Source organism: Ailuropoda melanoleuca, chromosome 7 (genome assembly GCF_002007445.2).
Source record: "Ailuropoda melanoleuca isolate Jingjing chromosome 7, ASM200744v2, whole genome shotgun sequence".
In the NCBI taxonomy this organism is placed as follows: Eukaryota; Metazoa; Chordata; class Mammalia; order Carnivora; family Ursidae; genus Ailuropoda; species Ailuropoda melanoleuca.
Window position 1 is genome coordinate 140,948,417 of NC_048224.1, and position 23,530 is coordinate 140,971,946.

Consider the following 23,530-nt stretch of genomic DNA (forward strand, 5'->3'; position numbering starts at 1 on the left):
TCCTGGGCCCAAAGTGGTCGTGCTACGTCAGAGCCCCAAGGGGGAAGGTGAGGCAGGCTCAGGCCCAGCGGCAGGGCGGGCGTGGGGGCCTCGGTGCTCAGAAGCTGCAGGTGCGGGCGCGGTGGGGCTGTGGCCCCGGGCGAGGCCGACCCTCCTGGGCTCAGGCAGGTGGTTCTTCCAGGTGACAGGTGAGGAGCAGGCAGGCGGGGAGGAGGAAGGAGAGGCCAGGGTGCACAGGCTCCGTAGGGTGGGTGGCTGCTCTGGTGTCCGACTCCGGAACTCCTGCTGGCTCCCCACACCCCTGGGACATGCCAGCCCTTGGCCCTCAGCACGAAGGTCTGGATGCCCCTGCCTCTCGTGGCTCCCAGGGCAGAGCGCCTACGCCTGTGGGCCGGGGGCCCAGGGCTCTCCGTTCCTCCTGCTTGATGGCAGCCCCAGCCCCTGCAAGTGTCCTTATTAATCTGGGGAATCGCCTAACCCCCACCCACACCTCCCGGCCACACACTGGCTCCCTCCTCCCCCTGCCTGCCCTGGCCGGGGTCCGCGACTTCAGGAGGCCTGTGGCAGCGGCACCTTCGCCAGCACCGGGCCTCGAGGTTGGCTGTGGAGAGTCCGTGCGCCCCGCACACGAGACAGGCGGAGAGGTCGGCTGCCCCGTTTCCGTCAGCTCATCCAGAAAGAGTGAGGCTTGTCTTTCTTGAGGGCAAGTAGGGCCTGGTGCCCCGCAGGCCCCCGGCCTCCCTGTCCCGGCCAGAGTGAGGAGGCCTTGCTTTGCTTGCTTCAGGGAGGGATGTGCTGAGGGGTCCAGCGGGCATTGGCCGAGGGCGGGCCCATCCCCAGCTGCTCCAGGAGCTCATGGGGGCTCGGGCTGAACCCTGACCCTGTGGCCTGGGGGGCCTGCCGACACCTGCCTTTGAATGCCGCGTGAGGAATCCAGAAACGTGACATGCACATTGTTTAGAGATTTGGGGTGAACAGGCCTAGGGGAGGGTGGGGGGCAGGCCTTTATTAGGATGAGCCCGACACGCCCACATCCCCGTGCTTGCTGTGAGGACACTCCCTGCCTTTAGAAACCCTGTCACGAGCTGTTTCTCACATGCAGGCCGTGTGGGCATGGGTGTGGTCGCCGCAGGAAACCGTGTCGGGGCCGGGACACCCCTCCCCTGCACGGCCCCTCGCCCTGCCTCCCCGGCTGTTCAGCGTTCACCGCGGTGCGCGCTTCCTTCCCCGAGGAGCCGTTAGTGGCGTGAACGCTTCCCAGAAGTACTGTGTTCTGTGGTCTTTTACTCAACCGTGTTTCTGACTCATCCTGATGCTGAGTTTGAGGCAGACATTCTCACCCTCTGTGACCGTCCCTTCCGTGAAGACGCTGCCAAGTGCTTCTGTCACCAGCGGTGTCCCGGCATGGTCACCACGGCATAGTTTTGGAAATGCTCAGCGAGGGGAGAGGCAGGGGGGCCTCGGGGTCCTTGACTCCTGCAAGGAGGCACAGCAGCATCCGTGTGCACGCAGGTGTGGGTGCCCAGGTGCTTCTCAGGCGGCACGTTAGCACCTACCTGGCGGTGGTCAGCCTTTGTCACCTCCTCCACGGGACACTCATGAGCCTCGAAAGACTCTCTGTTGGCCTGTGTTGAGGCGCTAGTCCCAGGGCAGGGGTGAAGTGGCGTAAGGAGCGACCTGAAAGCGCCTGACCCGTGGTGGGTGCGGCTGCGTCACAGGCGGGTCCGCGGGGACTCCTGGTGTCGTCCAGCCAGCATGGCTCTGCCGCAATGGAGCCCAGATCCCGTCGGTCCGGACTAGGGCCTGAAAATGAGTGTTTCTAACGCATTTCCAGGCAGTGCTGGTGCGGCTGGGCTGGGAGCACACGGGAGAGACAGCCGTCCAGCTCATGGTGGCCCTAGCTGGGCCTTTGCTGACCGAACACGTGGACCCAGATGCGAAGACAAAGGCCTCCGAGCCGGGAACAGAGTCTGGAACAGAGCTGCCGCGGCACTGGGCTCCGAGGACCACTGCGCAGCGTCTCTCCAACGGCAGACTCTGGTGGAGGAGGCGTCCCCTGGAGTGGATTGTGGCCGTGGGAGCACAGCCACCCAGCCAGGCAAGTGCTGTTGCCGTCTCTGGCTCAGTCACACATGCGCGTCACGTGCGCGTGTTGGCCAGTCGGAGAGTTTGAAGCCACTGGCGTAAGGGAGGAAGGTCGGGGAAGGCAGAACACAGGTGCTTCCTGGGGCTGAGGGGGCCATGGGGTCTCGGGAGCGGCTGGGGGGGGCGCTCAGGAGACCCTGGCTTCCAGCACCTTCTGCCCCGACCAGGTGCCAGGCGGGCACCACCGTGGCGTCCAGCGCACAGAGGGATGCCGCATGCGGCCGGCGTGCTCAGGTGCTTCTCAGGGAGCGGCCGTGTGTCCCGCCCGGACAGGGGGAGCTGGGGTGCAGGCTGCATGGTGGGTGAGCACCAGCTGTCCATAGGAAGCAAGTCACTGGAATCTCTTATTTCCCGATTTATGAATGAAATCAAGTGTGGAGAAATGACCCAAGAACTTGGTGTGTGCACAGGCGAGGCGGGCGCAAGGAAAGAAGGGAGCATTTATGAGCAAAGGGGCACCATTATTTCAAAACAAGGAGTATTCGAGAGGGAGGTGAGCACATCGAGCTCTGCACCCTACCTGCGTTGCAGAGGCTTGGTGGCTCCCGGGCAGCCGTCCCCTGGGGGGACACCTCCCACGGGAGGTGCTTTTATGGGCTTGCTGTTACCTCAAACCCACTTTAGGGATCAAAGTGCTGCCTCAGCATGGGTTCTCATATGGGGGTCGGGCGTTGTTTTGAGATGTGTTTCCTCCCCTAAATTCCCATTTCTTCCCTCAAAGTGGACTCCAGCGTCTCAGGGTGGATCACAATGGTCCAGAGGACAGAGCTAGCTTGCCGGTCTTCCTGACGTTTTACAAAAGCCCTCCAAAAGGGCTTTTAGAGGCTCGACCGAGAAGGTAAAAGGAAGGTGAATTTGCTCATCGAGATGGAGGCCGGGGAGCCGTCCATGTGGGTAGAGGACGGGACCCAGCAGCCTCACGAAGGACCCCATGTGCCCGTGGCGTCTGACTCGGGACACCGGCCATGACCGTGTGCATTCTGGGCAGAGAAAACCCCAAGAACAAGAGGAAAGCTCGCAGGAGCCCAGTGGTCGGACACTGAGCTTGAACATAGGCTGGCAGTCCAAGGGTGCCGTCCGTCAGCCCCGGGACTGTGCACTGGGCTCCCGCGCGGGCAGCGGGCCGCTCCCTCAGCCACGCTGGTGTCCACCGCTCAGCCGCCAGCTCCAGCACACGGCCTGGACCCTTTCCAGGTTCACACACGGTTCCAAATTCCTTTTGATAGCTGCCGTTTTCCCGCAAACCTTTCCTTGAAATGTGAAGATTAGAGAAGGAAGGTGGACACAAACCCAGGAGGACTGAAAAGTGGAGGGTAGTCTGAAATGACAGTTTGGGGGTCAGCAAGTCGGCGAGAGGTCGGGCCTCACGATCTGAGATTGTAAAGCAGGAAGGTCAGCCCGCCTTCCTCGTAGGCTGCTCTGCAAGGCCACCGGTCCTCCATCCCTGACGCTGGGAACCCCGTCAACCCTGGTGCCACCGCCGCAGAGGCATGAGCCGGGCCTCGGGGAAGCGGATGGGGGCGCACTCCGCTGAGGTCGTCGGGTGCCCGCACTTTTGCCACGCTCGCCGTCCTGACCGTGCCGCACACTGTGGTCCAGGCCACGGGCTTCCAGAAATTAGATGCGGCAGCCTGGCAAGAAGGAACTTTCCCGGCTGAACGAAGGACCATCGACTCCCACTTGCGGGTTTCCAGATTCACTCCTGCTCCTCAGCTTTCCCGGAGTAACGGGCACGACACGAGCCGGCCGTTCCTGCGGGCTGACGTCTGCCTTCTGTCCCACGACGGTCTCTTCTGTGTTTCTATCGCACACGTTCCTGAGACACCTAGTTGCACCGGGAACGAGTGCTTGGCGAGCACTGAAAACCGACACTCCGTTTTTGACTTCTCCCTGGTGCGTCTGACCCACTTATGGGATCCAAAATACACTTCCCCTGCCGTCTGTGGCCGTCCCATTCTGCTGTCACCCGTCATGCCAACGGTTCTTGATCGTCTGTTTATTCTGGTCCAACATCCACGTTGGACTAACTCGCAGAGAATTTAACCCCCCAGAGAGCGAGACGAGGCTGGGGTGCCAGGCCACTGAGGCTCCTACCAGCACCGCGTGGCAACTGTGTGTACCTGTCCCTGGCCTAGTTTGAGGACCTTGGACGTCGTTAGGTCTGGACCCTCCCCTCCTCCCACCGGAAGGACTGGAGCTTGGCTTGCCACCCAGTGAACCTGCCTTGTCACGGAGACCCCAGGACACTGACACAGGCTTCCTGTGCCTGCCCAGGAATGAGGACTTGCTTCCCTCTTCGGCCCTGCATCCGCATGGCTACAGGACTTGGGAGACCCGGTGGGTGTGTAGGACGACCAGGGCCAGCCCTGGGGCCAGCCACCTGCAGGCTCAGCTGGGACAAGGGCCCCGAGGGTCTGCACAGGTGCGGTCCCAGGTGCAGCTCCGGGCGTGGGTGCAGCAGGACTTCCTGGTGGGGTGGGGGCCTCAGCGGGGGCAGGGCTTTGGATGAACTCAGGGTGGGGTGGGGGGCTCCAAGGGCTGGATTGGGTGGGGCTTCAGAGGCGGCTCCAAGGTGTGGGGCGGGGCCACAGGTGGGCTGGGACAAAGGGACCCCAAGTCCCTGCAGCTCGTGGGCGTGGGCGTCCTTAGGGCCTCTCCGCCTGCCGCCCTGCAGACCCAGAGCCCGAAGGTCGGTGCGACTCTGTCCCGCTTGGTTCCCCTGGCTGCACGTGGGAGCTGCTGCCCCTTTCCCGCAGGTGAGCGCATGAGCTAGGCTGCCCAGCCTGTCATTCGGTCAGTTCACAGGGTCCTCCCAGCTTGGGTGGGCTTTCCTCCATCAGGTGCTTTAGGAGAAGTTATACCGAGTGACAGAATGTAAAGGACTAAGTTTCTGCGAGTACAAGCGTGTGCGTGTGTGTGGACAGGAAGGTACATAGGTGAGTGTAGACGAGTGATGGAGGGACATGATAGGTGGGTACAGAAGTAGACACACAGGCAGATGGAGAGACAGATGATAGATGACGGGTGGAGAGGCAGCCCCCTGGCTCGCAGCACCGGAACGCCCACCAGCCGGCAGCTGGGGGCCCCTCTGCACCATTCAGACAGGGACTACGGGAATGCCGTCAAAGCACACAGCATTTCCCACCCTGACCCAGCGCGGCCTTGGGCTCAGACGGCCAACACTACTTTCAAGAACTGGCATTAGAAATTTTCACATTTCTTGTTTTAAAATGGGCCTTGGTGCGGGTGGGGGTCAGTGGGAGGTTGGGGTGCAGGCGCCTGCGGTAGTGTTGGTGTGCGGGTGCTGGGCCGTATGAGTGGAGAGGGCCCCTACCCGTGATGAAGGCGCTGGGTCTCCATCCTCTCAGAGACCTGCCCAGTGTGGAGGCCAAGCCGGCTGTGAGCAGGCAGGTGGGCGGGACCGCGGGGAACAGGGTCCCTGCCTCTGGCTTCCATGCGAGGCTGGGTTTGTGCACTATAGGCATAAATTAAACCTCTTGGGATTACAAATAAAAATCATGGAACACTGATTAGAAGCTGAGGCTCTGCGTGGCTGCACAGAGTGGGTGTGGGACACAGGAACCAACCCCAGCACTCTCCCCACAGGCATGGAGAATCCGACAGCCATTCCAGTGAGAATATATGAGTAAAAGCATCTTATCCTATGATTGGACGTGTGGGTTTTAAAAGGCACCTTTATTTCCCTTCATGGCTGAATGCCCAGAGCACCTTTGGAACCTCCGGGAGTCCTCCACTGAGCTCTAGTGACCTCTGCTCTTCACAGGTCCCAGGCAAGGGATTTTCATTTTGTGATAAAAGATGGGGGGTGGGGGGGAGCTGTTGCCCAAATAGGCCACTGGAGAGCACCCTCCTTCCGAGCATCTTCTCTTCCGGGGTCGGCTTGTGAGTGTCGACTGCTGTAGGGTTTGGCCACCTGCTGCTCTAATCCTGATCCCTGGCCAGAGTTCTGGTCAGTCTAGAGTTGAGGTCGAGGCCCCCACCTCTCTCCAGCACACATCTCATTCTCTCTGTCCTGCCACGGAAGTGGCCATCGCCAGCCACACGTGGGTGGGTGCAAGCCCCTGCTCAGGTCACCAGCCGGGTCTGGTTCTGTGGCTGGCTCTCGAGAGAAAGCTGTGCAAGAGGCACGAGGACCTCTTCCCCACAGCCTGAGGCTCCAAGACCATGGTCAGCAGGGGCTGGTGGGAGGGGGTGGGGGCAGTCCCAGCTACCGGCCCTTCTGGGTCCGGAGCCTCTAGTGACATCATCTACCAGATGCGATGTGAAAAGGACATGGAGCAGATGGGTGAATTTGAGGTCCCCTGGCTAATGATCCTGCAGCCCCAGGTGGTCGTGCAGAAGACTTTTGCCTGGGAGGTTGGGTGGGGGTTGGGAGGGTCATGTTAACACTCACACTGTCTTGTTTCCGTGGGACCGTTTTAAATCAGAGAAAATCAGAGCACACTGGGCTCTGCCTGGTGTTGTCCGAGGCACCATGGAAGCTGACGCAGGGCGCCCCACCCCTGCCGGCCGCCCCTGCCCCGACCTTGACTCCCGCTCCGGCTCCACTCCCCAGCCTTCCTCCACCACCCACCCTCTGTGGTTTGGGCCAGACACGGGGGGTGGGGGGGGTGGCCAGGTAGCAAGTGAGAATTTCCTTTAAACATCACTTTGGTGTCTCCTTGAAAGGCTGAGCACTGGCTGACCCTGTGGCTCGCTCAGATGGCCAACTGGACTGGCCCCCGAAATGGGTCTGGTGTCCATTTCCTCCTTGGTTTCCAGTTTAGTTCCATCTGGACCTATTTTCCTGTGTCCTCAGCAGAACAGATCTCGGCTCCTCCAGCCAGCAGCCCCCACTGACACCCACACGCCTCCCCTCCCTAACCCCGTGGGTCCCAGGCCCCCACCCACCCCACCCCGACAGACTCCAGGCCACTTTATGGCCCATTTCCTTCGTCCATCAGTCAGAGGAGGTGGTTAGACGAGACGGCTGCCGTGGGGAGTCTTTTTTCCTGTAAGGACACCAAGGAGCAAGAACACGGGAGGAAGGAAGGCAGCCAGAGCAGAGAGAAATCACAGATACGCCCGTGCAGCTGGAGGGCAGGCGGCGGGAGGGGCAAGAGGGGCCGGAGGCAGATGGGGCCAGTGGGGTGGGCTCTCAGCCTGAGCTGGCTTCCACCCTGCAGGGGTGCACCGCTTCTGGGGCCACATGGCCCATTCCTTGAAAGAAGCCAGAAATCTGGAACTCTGTGTAGAATCCTGTGAGCTGTGAATGTTGGCAACATTTTTTACTTTTATTTTTCCTTTTTAATCTTGGATAGGGCAAACCGTCCGTTTGCAGCTTTCATACCAAGAGATGTTTCCTGGGGTTTTTAAACTAAGATTTTGTTTTATGTATTTATACAGAAAAGTAGAAAATGCCAGACAAAAGAAAGAGTGCTTGTATTTCACCGCTAAAAGTAACTATATAAAGTGAGAAGGGAAAGCAGTCCCAAGATCTCCAGTGTCTGGTCTGACCGGAGTCTGGTCACCAAAGGGGAACTGGGCCAACGTGGGCTGGAGTGGTCCTCAGGGGCCAGAACGTGCAGGGCCAGTGGGCAGAGGTGGGTGATGTAGTTTTGGAATATAGGTAAGGTTCGGTGGGGTGAGGTCCGGAGCCGACGGCCAAGAAGGATTTATTGAGGGAACTTTGGTGCAAAAAAGGTGGTTTATTACAGCGCGGGGACAGGCCCCGTGGGCAGAAAGAGCTGCTGCCCTGGGTTGTGAGGGGGGCTCATTATACACCATGGGGCTGGGGGAGGTATGGAAAAGGGAGGTTTCAGAAGAACTTTCATACACTAAAGAGGACCTACAAGACCCCGGAGGCCTTGCCTTTGTCAAGTACAGGTGGTTTCTCCCTCTAGCAAGGCGTTAACGAGAAGAGAGTTGGCGGCTTCCTGGGAGAATGTCACACTGGCCCACCCCGGAGTGGGGGTGGGGGTTGCAGGGTGTCAGCCTGTGCTTTGTCCTCGGCCAGCCTGCGGCTCCCTCATCAGCGGGGACTGAAGTAACGTTGAGATGTCCCAGGCGCTGGACCTCAGGTGGAATGACCAGGGCAGTCGGGACCTCTGTTCCCACGTGCTGGTGCGTGCTTGGTTCAGTACGTTTGTCCGCTGAACATAAATCCTTGTGCAGCCTCACCCAGCGGAGGAGAAACATCCCCCAAGGAGTGCCGACTACCCCAGATTTGGTGCTTACCATCCTCTCTAGCTGCTTCCTTTTCGTTTTCTCTTACACATATGACGTGCGCGTGCGCTTCGAGTCTGGTTTGTCAGCTGTCAGCGGGGCGGGCACGTGGGCGTGAGGGACGGTCTACCTCACTTGTGCTCCGTGCCGCTTCTGATCCTGTTGTGGGTACACATCCTGTTGGGTCTCCTGCTGTTGGACCTTGAACTGTGGTTCACTTTTTGGTAGTGTAAACCCTGATGCTGAGTGTGCCCCCGGACACACCCTAGAAGCAGCATGGCTGGGCAGTAGGGTATGGGAATACTCGACCTAATAAGATAATGCCACATTATTTTCAGAAGTGATGACAGCAGTTCACATCCCTACTAGCTGTGTGTAAGGGGTATGATTGATCCACAGCCTTTCCAATACTTGCTGCTGTGAGACTTGCACAGCAAGTGGGTATAAACCGATTTCTGCTTGAGCTCTTCATTTGCACTCCCCTGATAATTAGTAAGACTAAGAATCAATTCACATGTATATGTGTTGGCCAGTTTATAATACTGACCCTGCCAATCCATGAGCGTAGCAGATTCTTCCATTTACTTAATTCTTCTTTAGTTTTTGTATACTTCTGTGAAGAGGTCTTATGTATTTTTTTCATTACCTTTATTCCTAGGTATTTTACATTTTGGATCTATTGCTCAATGGCATTTTAAAAAGCTTTCTAGGGGCGCCTGGGTGGCACAGCGGTTAAGCGTCTGCCTTCGGCTCAGGGTGTGATCCCGGCATTGTGGGATCGAGCCCCACATCAGGCTTCTCTGCTATGAGCCTGCTTCTTCCTCTCCCACTCCCCCTGCTTGTGTTCCCTCTCTCGCTGGCTGTCTCTATCTCTGTCAAATAAATAAATAAAATCTAAAAAAAAAAAAAAGAAAAAGAAAATACCAAGCAGGGGCACCTGGGTGGCAGTGTTGTTAAGCGTCTGCCTACGGCTCAGGGCATGATCCTGGCGTTATGGGATTGAGCCCCACATCAGGCTCCTCCGCTATGAGCCTGCTTCTTCCTTTCCCACTCCCCCTGCTTGTGTTCCCTCTCTCAATGTCTCTATCTCTGTCAAATAAATAAATAAAAAATATTTAAAAAAAAAAAAGAAAGAAAAAGGAAATACCAAGCAGTTTTCCAAAGAGATTTGAACATGTTACTCCTAGCAGCAAGGTATAACAGTTCCAGGTGTACCACATTTTTATCAACAGTTTTTATTATCAACCCCTTGTTTTTGGGTGTGAGATGGTATCCTACAGTGGTTTTAATTTGCATTTTCCTGATTGCTAAGGAAGTTAGGAACATTTTCACATGCTTCTTAGTTATTCAGATTTCTTCTTTAATATAATAGTTCAAGTTTTTGACAATTAACAGAGTTCTTTACATTTTATTTATTGATTTGTAGTTGTTCTTTGCATAGGAGTTTTTATCAGACATACCGATTGTGAATATGTTCCCCAGTCTATGGATGTCTTCTAAACTTGCTTTTGATGAACAAGAGTTTCAACTTTTGATAAAGTCCAATTTATACATTTTTTTCTTTTGCTGTTAGTGCCATATTTGTCCTATTTTTAAAACCCTTACCTATTCCAAGGTCCTGTTTTCTTCCGGAAAATTTAAATTTAGCTTTCAGAAATTATTTTTTTGAGTTTGGTATGAGTACCGATCAAAGTTTATTTTTTTCCATATGGAAATCCAGTAGATTCAGCACGATTTATTGGAAAGACTTTCTTTTCCCTGTTGAATTACATCAATGCCTTTTTTGAAAATCAAGTAACTGTAACTTTATCCTTTGTCACACCACATTGTCTTAATGTGGCATCAAAATCTGGTAGTGCAAATCCTTCAACAGTACTGTTCTTCAGATTGTCTTGATATTGTAAGATGTTGGTATTAAATATAAATTTTGAAATCAGATTGTCACTGGAAAATCTGAAAATACATGGAGATTAAACAACACATTTCTAAAAAACACGTGGATGAAGGAAGAAATCTCAAGAGAAATTTAAAAGTATTTTGAACAAAATGAAAATGAAAACATGACTTACCTCATTTGTGGTATGCAGTGAAAGCAGTGCTTAGAGGGGAACTGACAGCGCTGAGTGCACACAATCAAGAAGAAGAAAGATTTAAAACCAGTCACCAAAGCTCCCACCCTGGGAAGCTGGAAGAAAAAGAGCAAATTAAATCCAAAGTAAGCAGAAGAAAATAAATTACAAACCTAGACCAGATGTCAATGCAATTGAAAACAGGAGGACATCAATAGAGAAAATCAATGAAACCAAAAGCTCTTTCTTTGAAAATATCAATAAAATCATAAAATTCTAGCTGGGCTAAGAAAAAAAAAAAGAGAAGACACAGATTACTAATATCAGAAACAAAAGAAGGGACATTACTACAGATCTCATGGACATTAAAAGGATAAGAAAGGACTATTATGGGGGCCCCCTGGGTGGCTCAGTCAGTTGAGTGTCTGCCTTCAGGTCGTGATCTCAGGGTCCTGGGATCAAGACCCACATTGGGCTCCCTGCTCAGCAGAGAGTCTGCTTCTCCCTCTCTCTCTCTGCTGTCTCTCTCTGTGTCAAGTAAATAAATAAAATCTTTTTTTTTTAAAGATTTTATTTATTTATTCGACAGAGATAGAGACAGCCAGCGAGAGAGGGAACACAAGCAGGGGGAGTGGGAGAGGAAGAAGCAGGCTCATAGCAGAGGAGCCTGATGTGGGGCTCGATCCCAGAACACCAGGATCACGCCCTGGGCCGAAGGCAGACGCTTAACGACTGCGCCACCCAGGCGCCTCTCATCTACTTTTTTTTTTTTAAAGATTGTTTTAAGTAATCTCTACACCCAACATGGGGTTCGAACTTACAACCCTGAGGTCAAGAGTCACATGATCCACCGACTGAGCCAGCCAGGCGCCCCTATACATCCATCTACTGAAGGACATCTTAGTTGCTTCCACCGTTTGGCAATTACGAACAAAGCTGCTATAAACATGTATGTGCAGATTATTGTGCAGACATGTTTTCAACTCATTTGGGTGAATATCAAAGAGCATGGCTGCTGGGTCTTACAGTGAGAGTATGTTTAGTTTTGTTGGTGACTGCCGAACTGTCTTCTGAAGGGGATGTATCTTGCATTCCCAGCAGCAATGAATGAGCGTTCCCACTGTCCTGCATCCTTATCAGCACGGGTGTTGTCACTGTTGGATTTTGGCCATTCTAACAGGGGTGTAGTGGAATTTCGTTGTTGTTTTAATTGGCAATTTCCTAATGACATATGGTGTGGAACATCGTTTCATTACGCTTATTTGCCATGTATGTATTTATGTGGGTCTATTTCTGGGCGCTGTGTTCTGTTCCATTGATCTGCTTGTCTATTCTTCCGCTAATAACACACAATCTTGATTACTGTAGCTTTACAGTAGGTCTTGAAGTTGGATAGTGTCAGTCCTCAAACTTTGTTCTTGTCCTTCAACACTGTTTCGGCTTTTGCCTCTACATAGAACTGTTAGAATCAGTTTGCCAATATCTACACGAGAACTGGCTGGGATTTTGACTGGGATTGCACTGAATCTACAGATGAAGTCGGGAATGACTGACATCCTGACATTATCAGTGAGGCTTCTGATTCATGGACACAGAATATCTCTCCATTTATTCATAGTTCTTTGATATCTTTCATCAGATTTTATAGTTTTTCTCATGTAGACTTTATACATATTTTGTCATGTGTATACCTAAGTATTTCATTTTGGGGGTACTAACATAAGTGGTTTTAAGTTTTTTTTATGTCAAACTCTACTTGTTCGCTGCTGGCATATGAGTAATTGACTTTTGTATACTCGCCTTGTATCCTGTAACTTTGTTATAACTGCTTATTAACTGCAGAGTTTCTTGGCAACTCTTTTGTATTTGCTCCACAATCATGTCATCAACAAACAAAGATAGTTTTCTTTCTTACCAATCTTTGTACCTTTTCTTTTTTCTTCTTCTTCCTTTTTTTTTTTTTGTCTTTTTGCATTAGCTAGGACTTCCAGTAAAATGTTGAAAAGGAGGAGAGAGAACATTCTTCCCTTGTTCTTTTTTTTAATGATTTTATTTATTTCTGAGAGCGCGAGAAAGAGAGAGAGAGCATGAGAGGGTGGAGGGGCAGAAGCAGAGGGAGAAGCAGGCTCCCCAGTGAGCAGGGAGCCCAACACAGGGCTCGATCCCAGGACCCCGGGATCATGACCTGAGCCAAAAGCAGATGCTTAACTGACTGAGCCCCCCAGGTGCCCCTCTTGTCTTGTTCTTGATCTTAGTGGGAAAGCTTTGATTTTCTCACTATTAACTGTGATGCTAGCTGTAGGTTTTTTGTAGGTGTTTATTATCAGTTTGAGTAAATTCTCTTCTATCGCTAGTTTGCTGAGAGTATTTTAAAACCATGAATGAGTACTGGAGTTTGTCAAATGTTTCTTCTGTGAGTACTGAGAGGGCAATGTGGTTTTCTTCTTTAGCCTATTGTAGATTTTAGTACTATTTCTTTCTTAAATGTTTGGTAGAATTCACGGTGAACCTACATGAACTTGGTGCTTTCTGTTTGGGAAGGTTATTAATTATCGGAACTAGGAATGCCTGAGGCACTCATCTGGGCTCATGTTATTCATAGTGAGCCCACAGACATTCCCCACCAGGGCCAATATGAGGACTGACCCTTGTATTCTTATAGTCACAGGATGCACTTCCAAAAAACCATCAGCTGGTTTGAGGAACAAGATTTATTACTCACAATTCCTGGAGGATACACGGAACACCCAAGGACCACCCAGTGAGAGAGATCACAGGTAAAGAGAGAGCACATGCACCTGGGGCTCTGCCTTTATTAGGATCCAAGGACAGGGCGTCTAGGGTTTTTCTGGTTCTTTTCTGGCTAACTTAACACATAAGAGTGGGAATTAGGGCACTGAAGGGAGATATGGAGTCATTCACACCATTATCTAGGTTACCCAGAGCTTTCTGAAAGAGGGACCTTCATGTTTGGGGATGACCTAGTTCCTTATCTGGTTTTTGTTTTGTTTTGGCTGGTAGCTGTGTCATACAGGTGGAGATATGTTTATTCAAGACAGATGTCTTTTGAAATGGATGCCTCAGTAATCAAAAGCTTCATGTCAGATGACTGGATAAAGAAGATGTTGTGTATATATACAATGGAATATTACTCAGCCATCAAAAAGAGTGAAATCTTGGGATGTCTGGGTGGCTCAGTCAGTGAAGCATCTGCCTTCAGCTCAGGTATTGATCCCAGGGTCCTGGGATCAAGTCCTATATCAGGGTCCTTGCTCAGCAGGGAGCCTGCTTATCATTCTGCCTGCCACTCCCCCTGCTTGTGTTCTCTCTCTCTCTCTCTGACAAATAAATAAAATTTTTAAAAATCTTAAAAAAAAAAAAGAATGAAATCTTGCCATTTGCAACAATGTGGATGGAACTAGAGCATATTAGGCTAAGTGAAGTAAATCAGTCAGAGAAAGACAAATACCATATGATTTCATTCATACGTGGAATTTGAGAAAAAAAAACAGATAAACATAGGGAAAAGAAGGAAAAATAAAATGAGACGAAATCAGAGAGGGAGACAAACCATAAGAGACTCTTAACTCTAGGAAACAAACTGGGGGTTGCTGGAAGGGAGGTAGGTGGGGGGATGGGGTAACTGGGTGATGGGCATTAAAGAGGGCATATGAAGGAGTGAGCACTGGGTGTTGTATGCAACTGATGAATCATTGAACTCTACCTCTAAAACTAATAATACATTATATGTTAATTATATTGATTTTTAATTTAAAAGAAGAGAAAAAATAGCTTAATGTCACTTAACACTACAGTGTCTTTTAAGGAATTAGTTCATTTCATCTGGGTTATCACATCTGTGGGTTTGTGGGCAAGGAGTTGTTCATAACATTTTTTTAAAGATTTTATTTATTTAGGGGTGCCTGGGTGGCACAGCGGTTAAGCGTCTGCCTTCGGCCCAGGGCGTGATCCCGGCGTGATGGGATCGAGCCCCACATCGGGCTCCTCTGCTATGAGCCTGCTTCTTCCTCTCCCACTCCCCCTGCTTGTGTTCCCTGTCTCGCTGGCTGTCTCTATCTCTGTCAAATAAATAAATAAAATCTTCAAAAAAAGAAAAGTAGATGAATGTATAGATTGTGGTATATCCAGCCAATTGAATATTATTTAGTCCTAAAAATTACATAGGCTATCAAGCCATGAAAAGCCCTGGAGGAAACTTACTTATTGCTAAGTGAAAGAAACCAGTCTGAGAATACCTACTGTACGGTTCCAAGTACATGACATTCTGGAAAAGGTAAAACTGTAGAGACAGTGTAACGGTCAATAGTTGCCAGGAGTTAGTAGGGAGGGAGGATGAAGAAGTGGAATACCGAAGCTTTTAGGGCGGGATCAGTATGATTCTATACGTGTCATTATACATTTGCCCAAAATAGAAAATGTACAAGACCAAGAGTGGACCCCAAGTAAACCATGGGCTTTGGGTGATTATGCTGTGTCAATGTACGTTCACTGATTTTAGCAAATGTGCCATTCTGCTGCAGAATTTGGATAGTGGGGGAGGCTGTGTGTAGGTGCAGGGCAGAGGGTATATGAGAAGTTCCTGTACTTTCTGCTCAGTTTTGTTCTGAACCTAAAATTGCTATAAAAGTGAAGTCTATTTTTCCCCCAAAATCGGGTTTCTAATTTCTTCCAAGATAATGCTGAGATTTTGACTGAGATGGCATTTTCTGTAGGTTAGCTTGGAAAGAATGGGCCCCTTAACAATACTGAGTCTCCCCATCCAAAAATACGATATATATCCAAAGTGTTGGGTCTGCTTTAGAGTTTTAAAACAGTGTTTTGTATTTTTTCTATAGATCTTTGCACATCTAAATTAATTGCCAATAAGTTGATATTTTTCATGCTATTTTAAACAATATTTAAAATTGTTTTCCAATAGTTTGTTGTTACATAGAAACATACTGATTTCATTGCATAGGTCTTATATCTGGAGAATCTGCTGAAATTAGTGGTTAGTTTTGGTAGAGTCTTGTGGTATTCCACATACACGATCATATCGAGGAATAAAGACAGCTTAAGTTCTTCCTATTCAATATTTATGCCTCAATTTCTTTTTGCCTTATTGCACTGGTTAGAACCTTCTGATTAATGTTGAACAGAAGGGGATTTTCTTCCAACTGTTTTGAAAGTTTCAAAATACTGTGACGTTGGTGGGGCGCCTGGGTGGCTCAATTGGGGAAGCGTCTGACTTTGGCTCAGGTCATGATCTCAGCCCTGCGTTGGGCTCCCCACGAGTGGGGAGTCTGCTTGTCCCTCTCCTTCCTCTGCTCTTCCCCCTACTCATGTTTTCTCTCTCTCTCAAATAAACAAAACCTTTTAAGAAAATACAGTGAGGTTGAGCACATAGTAAAATACACACTCATACCTAAACAACTGTTATCATTTTGCCATATTTGTTCCCCCCACTCTTTCTCTCTCTCCTCCTCTCCCATCTCAAAGACACACATACATTTCTCCCCCAACCATTCAAAAGTAAAGTATTGGCATCATGATGCTGAGTAACTCAGTTCATCACCATGCCTCTTCTAAGAAAAAAGATAACCATCTACAGTGTCACAATACCATTGTCATACTTAGCAAAATAGCAATGTCTTCTCTTGTCTATTTTTTGGAACATATATAATCTTCCCCAATTGTCCTTTATAGCTTCTTTTTTTTTAAAAGAAAATAGTTTCATTGAGCTATAATTCATGTGCCATCAATTCACCCATTTAAAATGTACAATTCAATGTTTTTTGGTTACTAATTTCTAAAATTGTGGTAAAATATACTTCATAAAATTTGCCATTTTGCCTATTTTTAAGTGTACAATTCAGTGGTATTAATTAAACTCACAATGTTGTGAAACCATCACCACTTTCTATTTAAAAACTTTTGAATCACCCTAAACAGAAACTCTGTGACTATTACATAATACCACTCCCCATTCTCTGCTACCCTTCGTCACTGGTCACCACGCATGTACTTATCTATCTACTAAGTTGCCTATTTTAGATATTTCATGTAAATAGAACCATACTGTTTGCCCTCTTGTGTCTGACTTACTTCACTTACTATAGTATTTTCAAGGTTCATTCACGTTGTAGCATGTGTTAGAATTTCATTCCTTTATACGGCTGAATAATATTCCATTTTGTATATTTATACCACATTTTGTTTATCCATTCACCCATTGTCGGGCACTTAGGTTGTTTCCTCCTTTTGCCTATTGTGAATAATGCTGCAAGGAACATTGGCATAGAAGTATCTAACAGATATACGTGTGTGTGTGTGTGTGTACAGTTCTATTAATGTGATGTGTTAACATTGATTGATTCTCTTATGTTGAAAAATACTTGCATCCTTGGAATAAATCCCACTTGGTCATAGTGTATGATTTGATGAAAGATATGACTATAAATCCAAGAAGCTCAATGAATTCAAAGTAGGATGAACTCAAAGTAGAGTAAACTTAAAGAGACCCACACTGAGACACATTATAATCAAACTCAAAGACACGTAGAATCTTTAAAGCAATGAGATGTGACTCATTGAGATCCTTAGTAAGAGATCCTGAGTAAGAATAACAGCCAGTTTCTTATCAGAAGCCATGGATGCCAGAAGGCAGTAGGATGACATATTTAAAATGTTGAGGGAAAACCCTCCAACCTGCCAATCAAGGATTCTGTATCCAGAAAACCTGTACTTCAAAAACAAGGGCGAAAGTAAGACATTTCCAGATAGACAAAAGCAGAAAGAGTTTATTTCCACTAGAGCTGTCCTACAAGAGATGCTATAGAGAATTCTTTAGGTTGGGACAGAAGGACACTAGACACAGCCAGCGGCCATATGAAGAGACAAAGACCTGTAGTAAGGGTGAATACAGGGGCAAATTATTGTATTCTTGGTTAGTAGCTATACTTTTAATTTCCTACCTGATTTAATAGACAAATACATAAAATAATTAGAACTCTACATATTGGGCAAATAAGGTATATTTGTGTAAATGGATCAAAAAACATAGATCGGCAGAATGGATAACAAGCAGGATCCAGCTACATGCCGCCTGGAGGACTCGCTCTTGGTCTGAGGACCCACAAGTTGAAAGTGAGAGGATGGAAAAAGATTTTACTCACAATTTAGTTGTGACCAAAGAGTGACCAAAAGAGACTGAAGTGGCTATGTTAATATCAGACAACATAGATTTTAAGTAAAACATTGTCATAGGAGGGGTGCCTGGGTGGCTCAGTTGGTTAAGCTGGCCCTGGACTGTGGCTCAGGTCATGCTCTGGGCGTGCATCTGGGCTCCATACTCAACGGGGAGTCTGCTTGAGATTCTGTCCCTCTCCCTCTGCCCCTCCCCAGGCTTGCACACACGCACATGCACTATCTTTAAAAAATTGTTACATGAGACAAAGGACATTCTGTAATAATAACAACAACATAATGTGATTGTGATAAAGGGTGAGTTCACAAGAAGATATAGCGATTAGAAATATACACACTAGGGGCACCCAGGTGGCTCAGTCAAAGAGCACTTGAGTTCAAGCCCCACGTAGGGTGTAGACACTACTTAAATAAAACTTAAAAAATAAATACATGTATATACACACTAAACACCAGTGTTTCTAAATAAAGGAAGCGAGCACTGACAGGTTAAGGGAGAAAAAGGCCGTTCTAGAACAACATAGGGGACCTCGATGCCCCACCTCCAGCAATGGGCACAACACCAAGACAGAAGGCCATCAGGAACTCAGAGGCCCTGCACCACACTACACACCAATTGGACCTAACTCAGCCTGGCGACATCAGCACACACATTTGTCTCCAGCACGCATACAGCCTTCTCCAGGGTTAGGTCCTGGAGACACGGCCGACCCGGTGTGAGCCAGCAGTGCGTTGAAGAAGAGCCTTGCTTGGAGTCTGCTCATCTCAGTGCCCTGGCTTCTTACCAGCCCCAAAGCAGGGTGCAAACCGAGAAATTTTAAGCAGGAAATAGCATGATCTCCATTTTTAAAATACCACTCTGGCTGCTGGATAGGTAAGCGATCCGAGTGGGACGACTGCAGGAGGGAACAAAGGAGTTGTTTCGTTGTCCTCAATGAAGAGGACAGTAGAGGGCCAGGGGGATGGCAGAGGAGATGGGAAAGAGAAGAGCTCAAGGTATTTCAAGTTGCTGACTGGTTTTAGCTACTGAGAGCACATGAGGCATTTGACTTCCATCCAGGTTTCTAGTACGAATAACTGGGCGGACAGAGTTCCTTTCCTGCACCGGGGGATGCTGGACAAAGGCGCAGGATTGGCGGAAGAGTCATGAGTTCACGGTTGTTGTCACAGATGACATGGTAAGCGTTCGTCATATCACCCAGTTGCCTACTGAGAAGTCGTGCTCTTCCAACCTCGCATCAAAGGCTTATTATGATGGTGTCCGTGAAGCCAAGAATTTATTTTTATTTTTTTAAAGATTTTGTTTATTTATTTGAGATAGAGCAAGAGAGAGCGAGCACAAGCAGGGGGAGTGGCGGGCAGAGGGAGAGGAAGAAGCCGACTCCCCGCTGAGCAGGGAGCCCGATGCGGGACTCGATCCCAGGACCCTGGGACCATGACCTGAGCCGAAGGCAGATGCTTCACTGCCTAAGCCCCCCAGGTGCCCCGAAGCCAGAATTTAAATGGTTTTCCCCTAAGGAATCTGTGGCCTGGTTATAGGACGGCAAACCTAGACTGGAGAAAGACTCGGTGTGTGCTGTGCTGGAGGTTTTAGGGAGTGTGGAGAGGAAGAATGCACTCTCGAAATGGCCTATCGACGTCTTGCTTTCTGCTGCCCGGCTTGGAGTGCCACTGCCAGCAACCTTTCCCAAAACTGCCCTGTGTCCAGTCCTCCTGCCCCAGATGCCCCACACCCGCCCACACCAGCCTCTTCCTTGTCCTGGCCCGACAGCCTGGATGTGGGCTCCTGGGCCTGACCCCTGCTCTCCCTGCCCGTGTGGACCCTCAGCGTCTTCTACTAAAGCTCTCTGTAGCCCACACCTGCAGTTTGGAAGCTGGTGTCTGAAGGAACCCCTTACGTTTAAGAAATCTGCTCTCNACTGCCCTGTGTCCAGTCCTCCTGCCCCAGATGCCCCACACCCGCCCACACCAGCCTCTTCCTTGTCCTGGCCCGACAGCCTGGATGTGGGCTCCTGGGCCTGACCCCTGCTCTCCCCCCGTGTGGACCCTCAGCGTCTTCTACTAAAGCTCTCTGTAGCCCACACCTGCAGTTTGGAAGCTGGTGTCTGAAGGAACCCCTTACATTTAAGAAATCTGCTCTCGTTAACTATTGGCAGGAGGCAGGTGCCACCCTCCCCCACCTCGCCCCCTGGGGAAATGTCACCACTACCAGAAGCTAGAGCAGTGGAGGAAGCCCGCCCATTCCCAGGCTTCAGTCCACGGTGCTGTGCTGCAGAACGGTAATCGCATTTGGACCGGTTTAAACCATTCTGGTCTCCAAGGCACAGTTTGCATGTTGGTGCCCCTGCCCCAGCCAGGTCGAGGGAGCAGCCCAGCTTCCCTGGCCCACGCGTGTTGCTGCTGAGCCAACTGACTGCAAATCTGCCGTCCTATTTTGGCAATCCTCTATCTTACTCATCTGTACGATATCAGCACTCAGAGTTTGGGGAGGAATGCAGGAAAGGCAAAACTTACGAAAGTGTGGTTTGTCTTCTTACCAGAGAACTCTATTTCTATTTCTCAGCTAAAGGAATCTGAGCATCGGAGAGGCTGAGATGACTTATCCGAGGCCATTTGACTTCCCTTCGTGTCAGCCTCACTGTAGCAGGTGGGCTGTAAGATCAGCAGACAGGTAGTGGAGAAATGACCAAAGCGTTCGGTTGTACATAAAGTCAAGTTACCCAACACCTGCTGTAGGTTCCGGGGCTGCTTTCCCTCCCCATGACAGAACCGGATTCTATGGAGGAAGGACGTGATGTAAGGACAGCGTGGGTATTTCCACCTCACACTGTAGGGTCCTGTAGAAAATAATCTTGTTGCCATCCCAGCTAGGGCAGTGTGGCCTCCCAGGAGGAGCCCTTTAGAAGGGCTGTGGGGTTAAACGGCCAAGACCGAGACGATTTCTTGCATTGCAGAAGCCAGAGAGCACTGCAGGCAAAGGGTAAATGAAAAGGGTCTGAACAGTAAACAGGCTGGGGAGGTCAACTTCAGTGAACTGGGTGCCACAGTCTAGAATTTGTCAGATCTGAGAAGTACTTTCCAAATGACCATGGCTTCAGCCTGCAAACGATCATGCGTCTTTTAAGATGTGAGTAAGTGCTGGGAGCCCAATACACAAGGGGGGCCAGGACTGGCCCTCTTCCCAAGAAATTTGACCAGAAATGTTCAAAATGAATAATGACGTAAGGAGGAGTAAGGATGTCTCCACGTGTCTAGGTGGTGGGGTGGGGACTGCAGAATTTCTCTGTCAACGGGGCTTAGAAGCGGTGACCTCCCGGGAGAGGGCCAGGGGATTTATCCTGAGGTTGAGCAAACACACTGATTTACTGATATTTTATGATACCCATACATAAGCAGGACAAAGTTTTCCAAAAATGGCTGTATATTTTAGCAAAGAATGAGAAAATGTCCCTTGTCCACATTAGGAACATTCCCCTATATAACTTCCATGAGCCCCTGCCTCATCCCTGTCTTCCCACATCTTGACATCACCATATCGTTGGAAAAAAAGAAAGGCTGGACAGGACCAGTGTCGTCAAGGAGGGAACCAAATCGGATATTTAACACACACTTAGAATTTCAATTTTCAAGGGATTAGAACACGTTCTCTCTTTAAAGGACAGTTTAATGGGGTGATGATGTTGGGGGACCCCCTGAGACTCAACAGAGCAGGCCAACAAAGAAAGAGGGAGCTTTTGGGAGATGCAGACTTTCCCCGGGAAGGATCTGATCACTTTATTCTAATCAACACAGAACAGTACCATGGATGATGACACAGGGCTGAACGCCAGCCACTGAGATGGGGACAGGTCAACACCCGAACGAAAGCATCACCAAAAGTCATGCTTCCCGAACCCATGCTGCAAACAGAGTGGATCCTGGAGGGTCAGGTGGATGCAGGCACCTGCAGGCTCATTACTCTTCAAGAAGGTTGCATGTCTGTGATCCAGTCTAGAGACTTCAAGGCAGGGCAGCGGCCAAAAATATTTGGATCTTCAACCAAAACTTTTAGAAATTCTGACACGTTTTAACACAGAAATGGGGGTTCTGTGGTATATTTGACTATGGAGTCAAAAAATAAAAACCCCAACCAACTTGTTGCCCTTTTCCCAAGTAAACCAGAGCCTCTTGAGCTGTCCCTGCTGTGGTAGCTCTTGTGAGATCGGCGTTTTTCACTACAGTCTGCTTAGGCAGACATTACGGAGAATATTAGGGGTCGTTATCCCGTGGGAATGTTGTCGAATTACTGGGATCTTGAGTACGTGGGGAGAGGTTTAAGATTCTGTACTCCGATCCTCTTTCTTCCTGAGCCCCCAGCTCTTACTGAGAGGCTTGCTGTCCTGTGTACTTGGGTCTACGGGCTCGGAGTGGAGCATCCAGCTGCTGCCTGGGGGGCGCATGTTCAAATACAGTCAAAAATAAAGAGATACTGTGCAAGAAAAGGGGAGCTAGGACACATGACCCTAGAGGGACAACACGGAGGCTGCAGGTTCCGACACCCCGGGGACCTGCTAGGGGCCAAGAGCGGTATAAACTGCACCAGCAAAGAATTAAGACCATTCTGCAGGCACGAATGTGCAGGACTTTGCCTCTGCCCCATTACCCTCACCATCCACCTATCTTTGTGCCCATCTGTGCTAATCTGCACAAAGAAGGTGCATATTTCTGTCTTCAAGAAACCAGTGCTGCGCCCAGTGTTAGCAGAAGCGGCCCGTTGGCAGGGAAGCAGGAGTGGACATGAACCGTGTTGGGGTGTAATGGAACAGCAGCTGCCCCCACAGTGGAGAGAGGCCTTTGCTCTGCTCCTCACTGCACAGAGCCGCGCAGCCCTGAACTTTGGACTCCCGCCCGCCCTTTGCTGGGTCTCTAGCCTAGGGGGTGGGGGGATATGGGGTGGGGGGCAATGCCTCCCTGCAGGTGGTGGGCTCCAAGGAGGACCAGTCTCCAGGGCTCAGGGTCCACCGGGCCTACCCGGTGCTGGGGGAGCAAACAGGCTGCCTGATTTCCCTCCTGAGCAGCCCACCAGGATGCAGGAATCGGGTGTAGGCTGGGTTTAGGCATGGAGACCGCTCGCCCTGCAGGTGCACAGGGCCTGCTGCGCTGTGTGTACGTACGCACACGCTATCTTCTCCGTGCACCTACACTTGCACACGGGCAAATACGCACACTGCACAAACCCAGCCTGCCCTTCTCTTCCACAAGTACACTTGGACACATGTGCACATACACTCATCACCTCTCCTCCACGTGTGTACAGCCACACATGCATGCAGCTGGCCTCTATCCAAGTGGCACACACCTCTGCCCTCTCCTCCAAGGATACGCACGCCTGCATGCGCGCACTCCCAACCCCCTCTCCACATAAGCGCCTGTGCGCGCAAGATCTACCCTCCTTCCGCCTGCATGAACACACACCCAGAAATACACTCATGTGCACATGCACACACCTGGCCTCCTCTCTCCCTTGCATACATCCGTGCACACACACTTGCCCCCCTCTGCACACACCTGGCCCCTCTCCGGGCAGCTCAAGCACGCTCCCGGCCCTTCTCCAGGTGCGCGCACACCTCCGGTCCCTCTCGGAGTGTGCACACACACCAACACGTACACACCGCCTGCCCTTCTCCAAGTGTGCGCGCACACTGGCACGTTGCACACCTGCGGCTCCTCTCCAGGTGTGCGCACACCTCCGGGCCCTCTCCAAGTGCGCGCGCACCACGGCCTCTCGCGCCAGACTTTTCCGTCTCTGTCCCCGCCCGGCGCGCACGCGCACATGCACCCGCACCCCCGCGCGCGCAGCCCATCCCCCTCGGAGCGCGCGGGCCGCACCGGCGGGAGGAGGAGGG

General features: G+C 50.3%; 2 protein-coding genes across 6 annotated transcripts in view; both read left to right on the plus strand.

Annotated features, from left to right (window-relative positions):
• Positions 1-5,681, plus strand: part of TMCO3 (transmembrane and coiled-coil domains 3) — a 52,412-nt gene extending 46,731 nt beyond the window's left edge. For 2 of the 5 annotated variants that reach the window (XM_034665526.1, XM_034665522.1), the window contains exons 15-16: positions 1,103-4,567; positions 4,820-5,681. The gene's annotated coding sequence lies outside the window, so the exon portion shown is untranslated. The remainder of the gene's footprint in view (positions 1-1,102; positions 4,568-4,819) is intronic. The other 3 variants (XM_034665524.1, XM_034665525.1, XM_034665523.1) reach the window with 2 other exon arrangements.
• Positions 3,111-19,667, plus strand: LOC117802948. Its single transcript, XM_034663817.1, has 6 exons — positions 3,111-3,176; positions 3,859-4,038; positions 4,661-4,901; positions 13,102-13,216; positions 18,706-18,823; positions 19,185-19,667. The coding sequence occupies exons 1-6, from the start codon at positions 3,111-3,113 to the stop codon at positions 19,665-19,667; spliced, it is 1,203 nt and encodes a 400-aa protein (XP_034519708.1).
• The last annotated feature ends 3,863 nt before the right edge of the window (positions 19,668-23,530 follow it).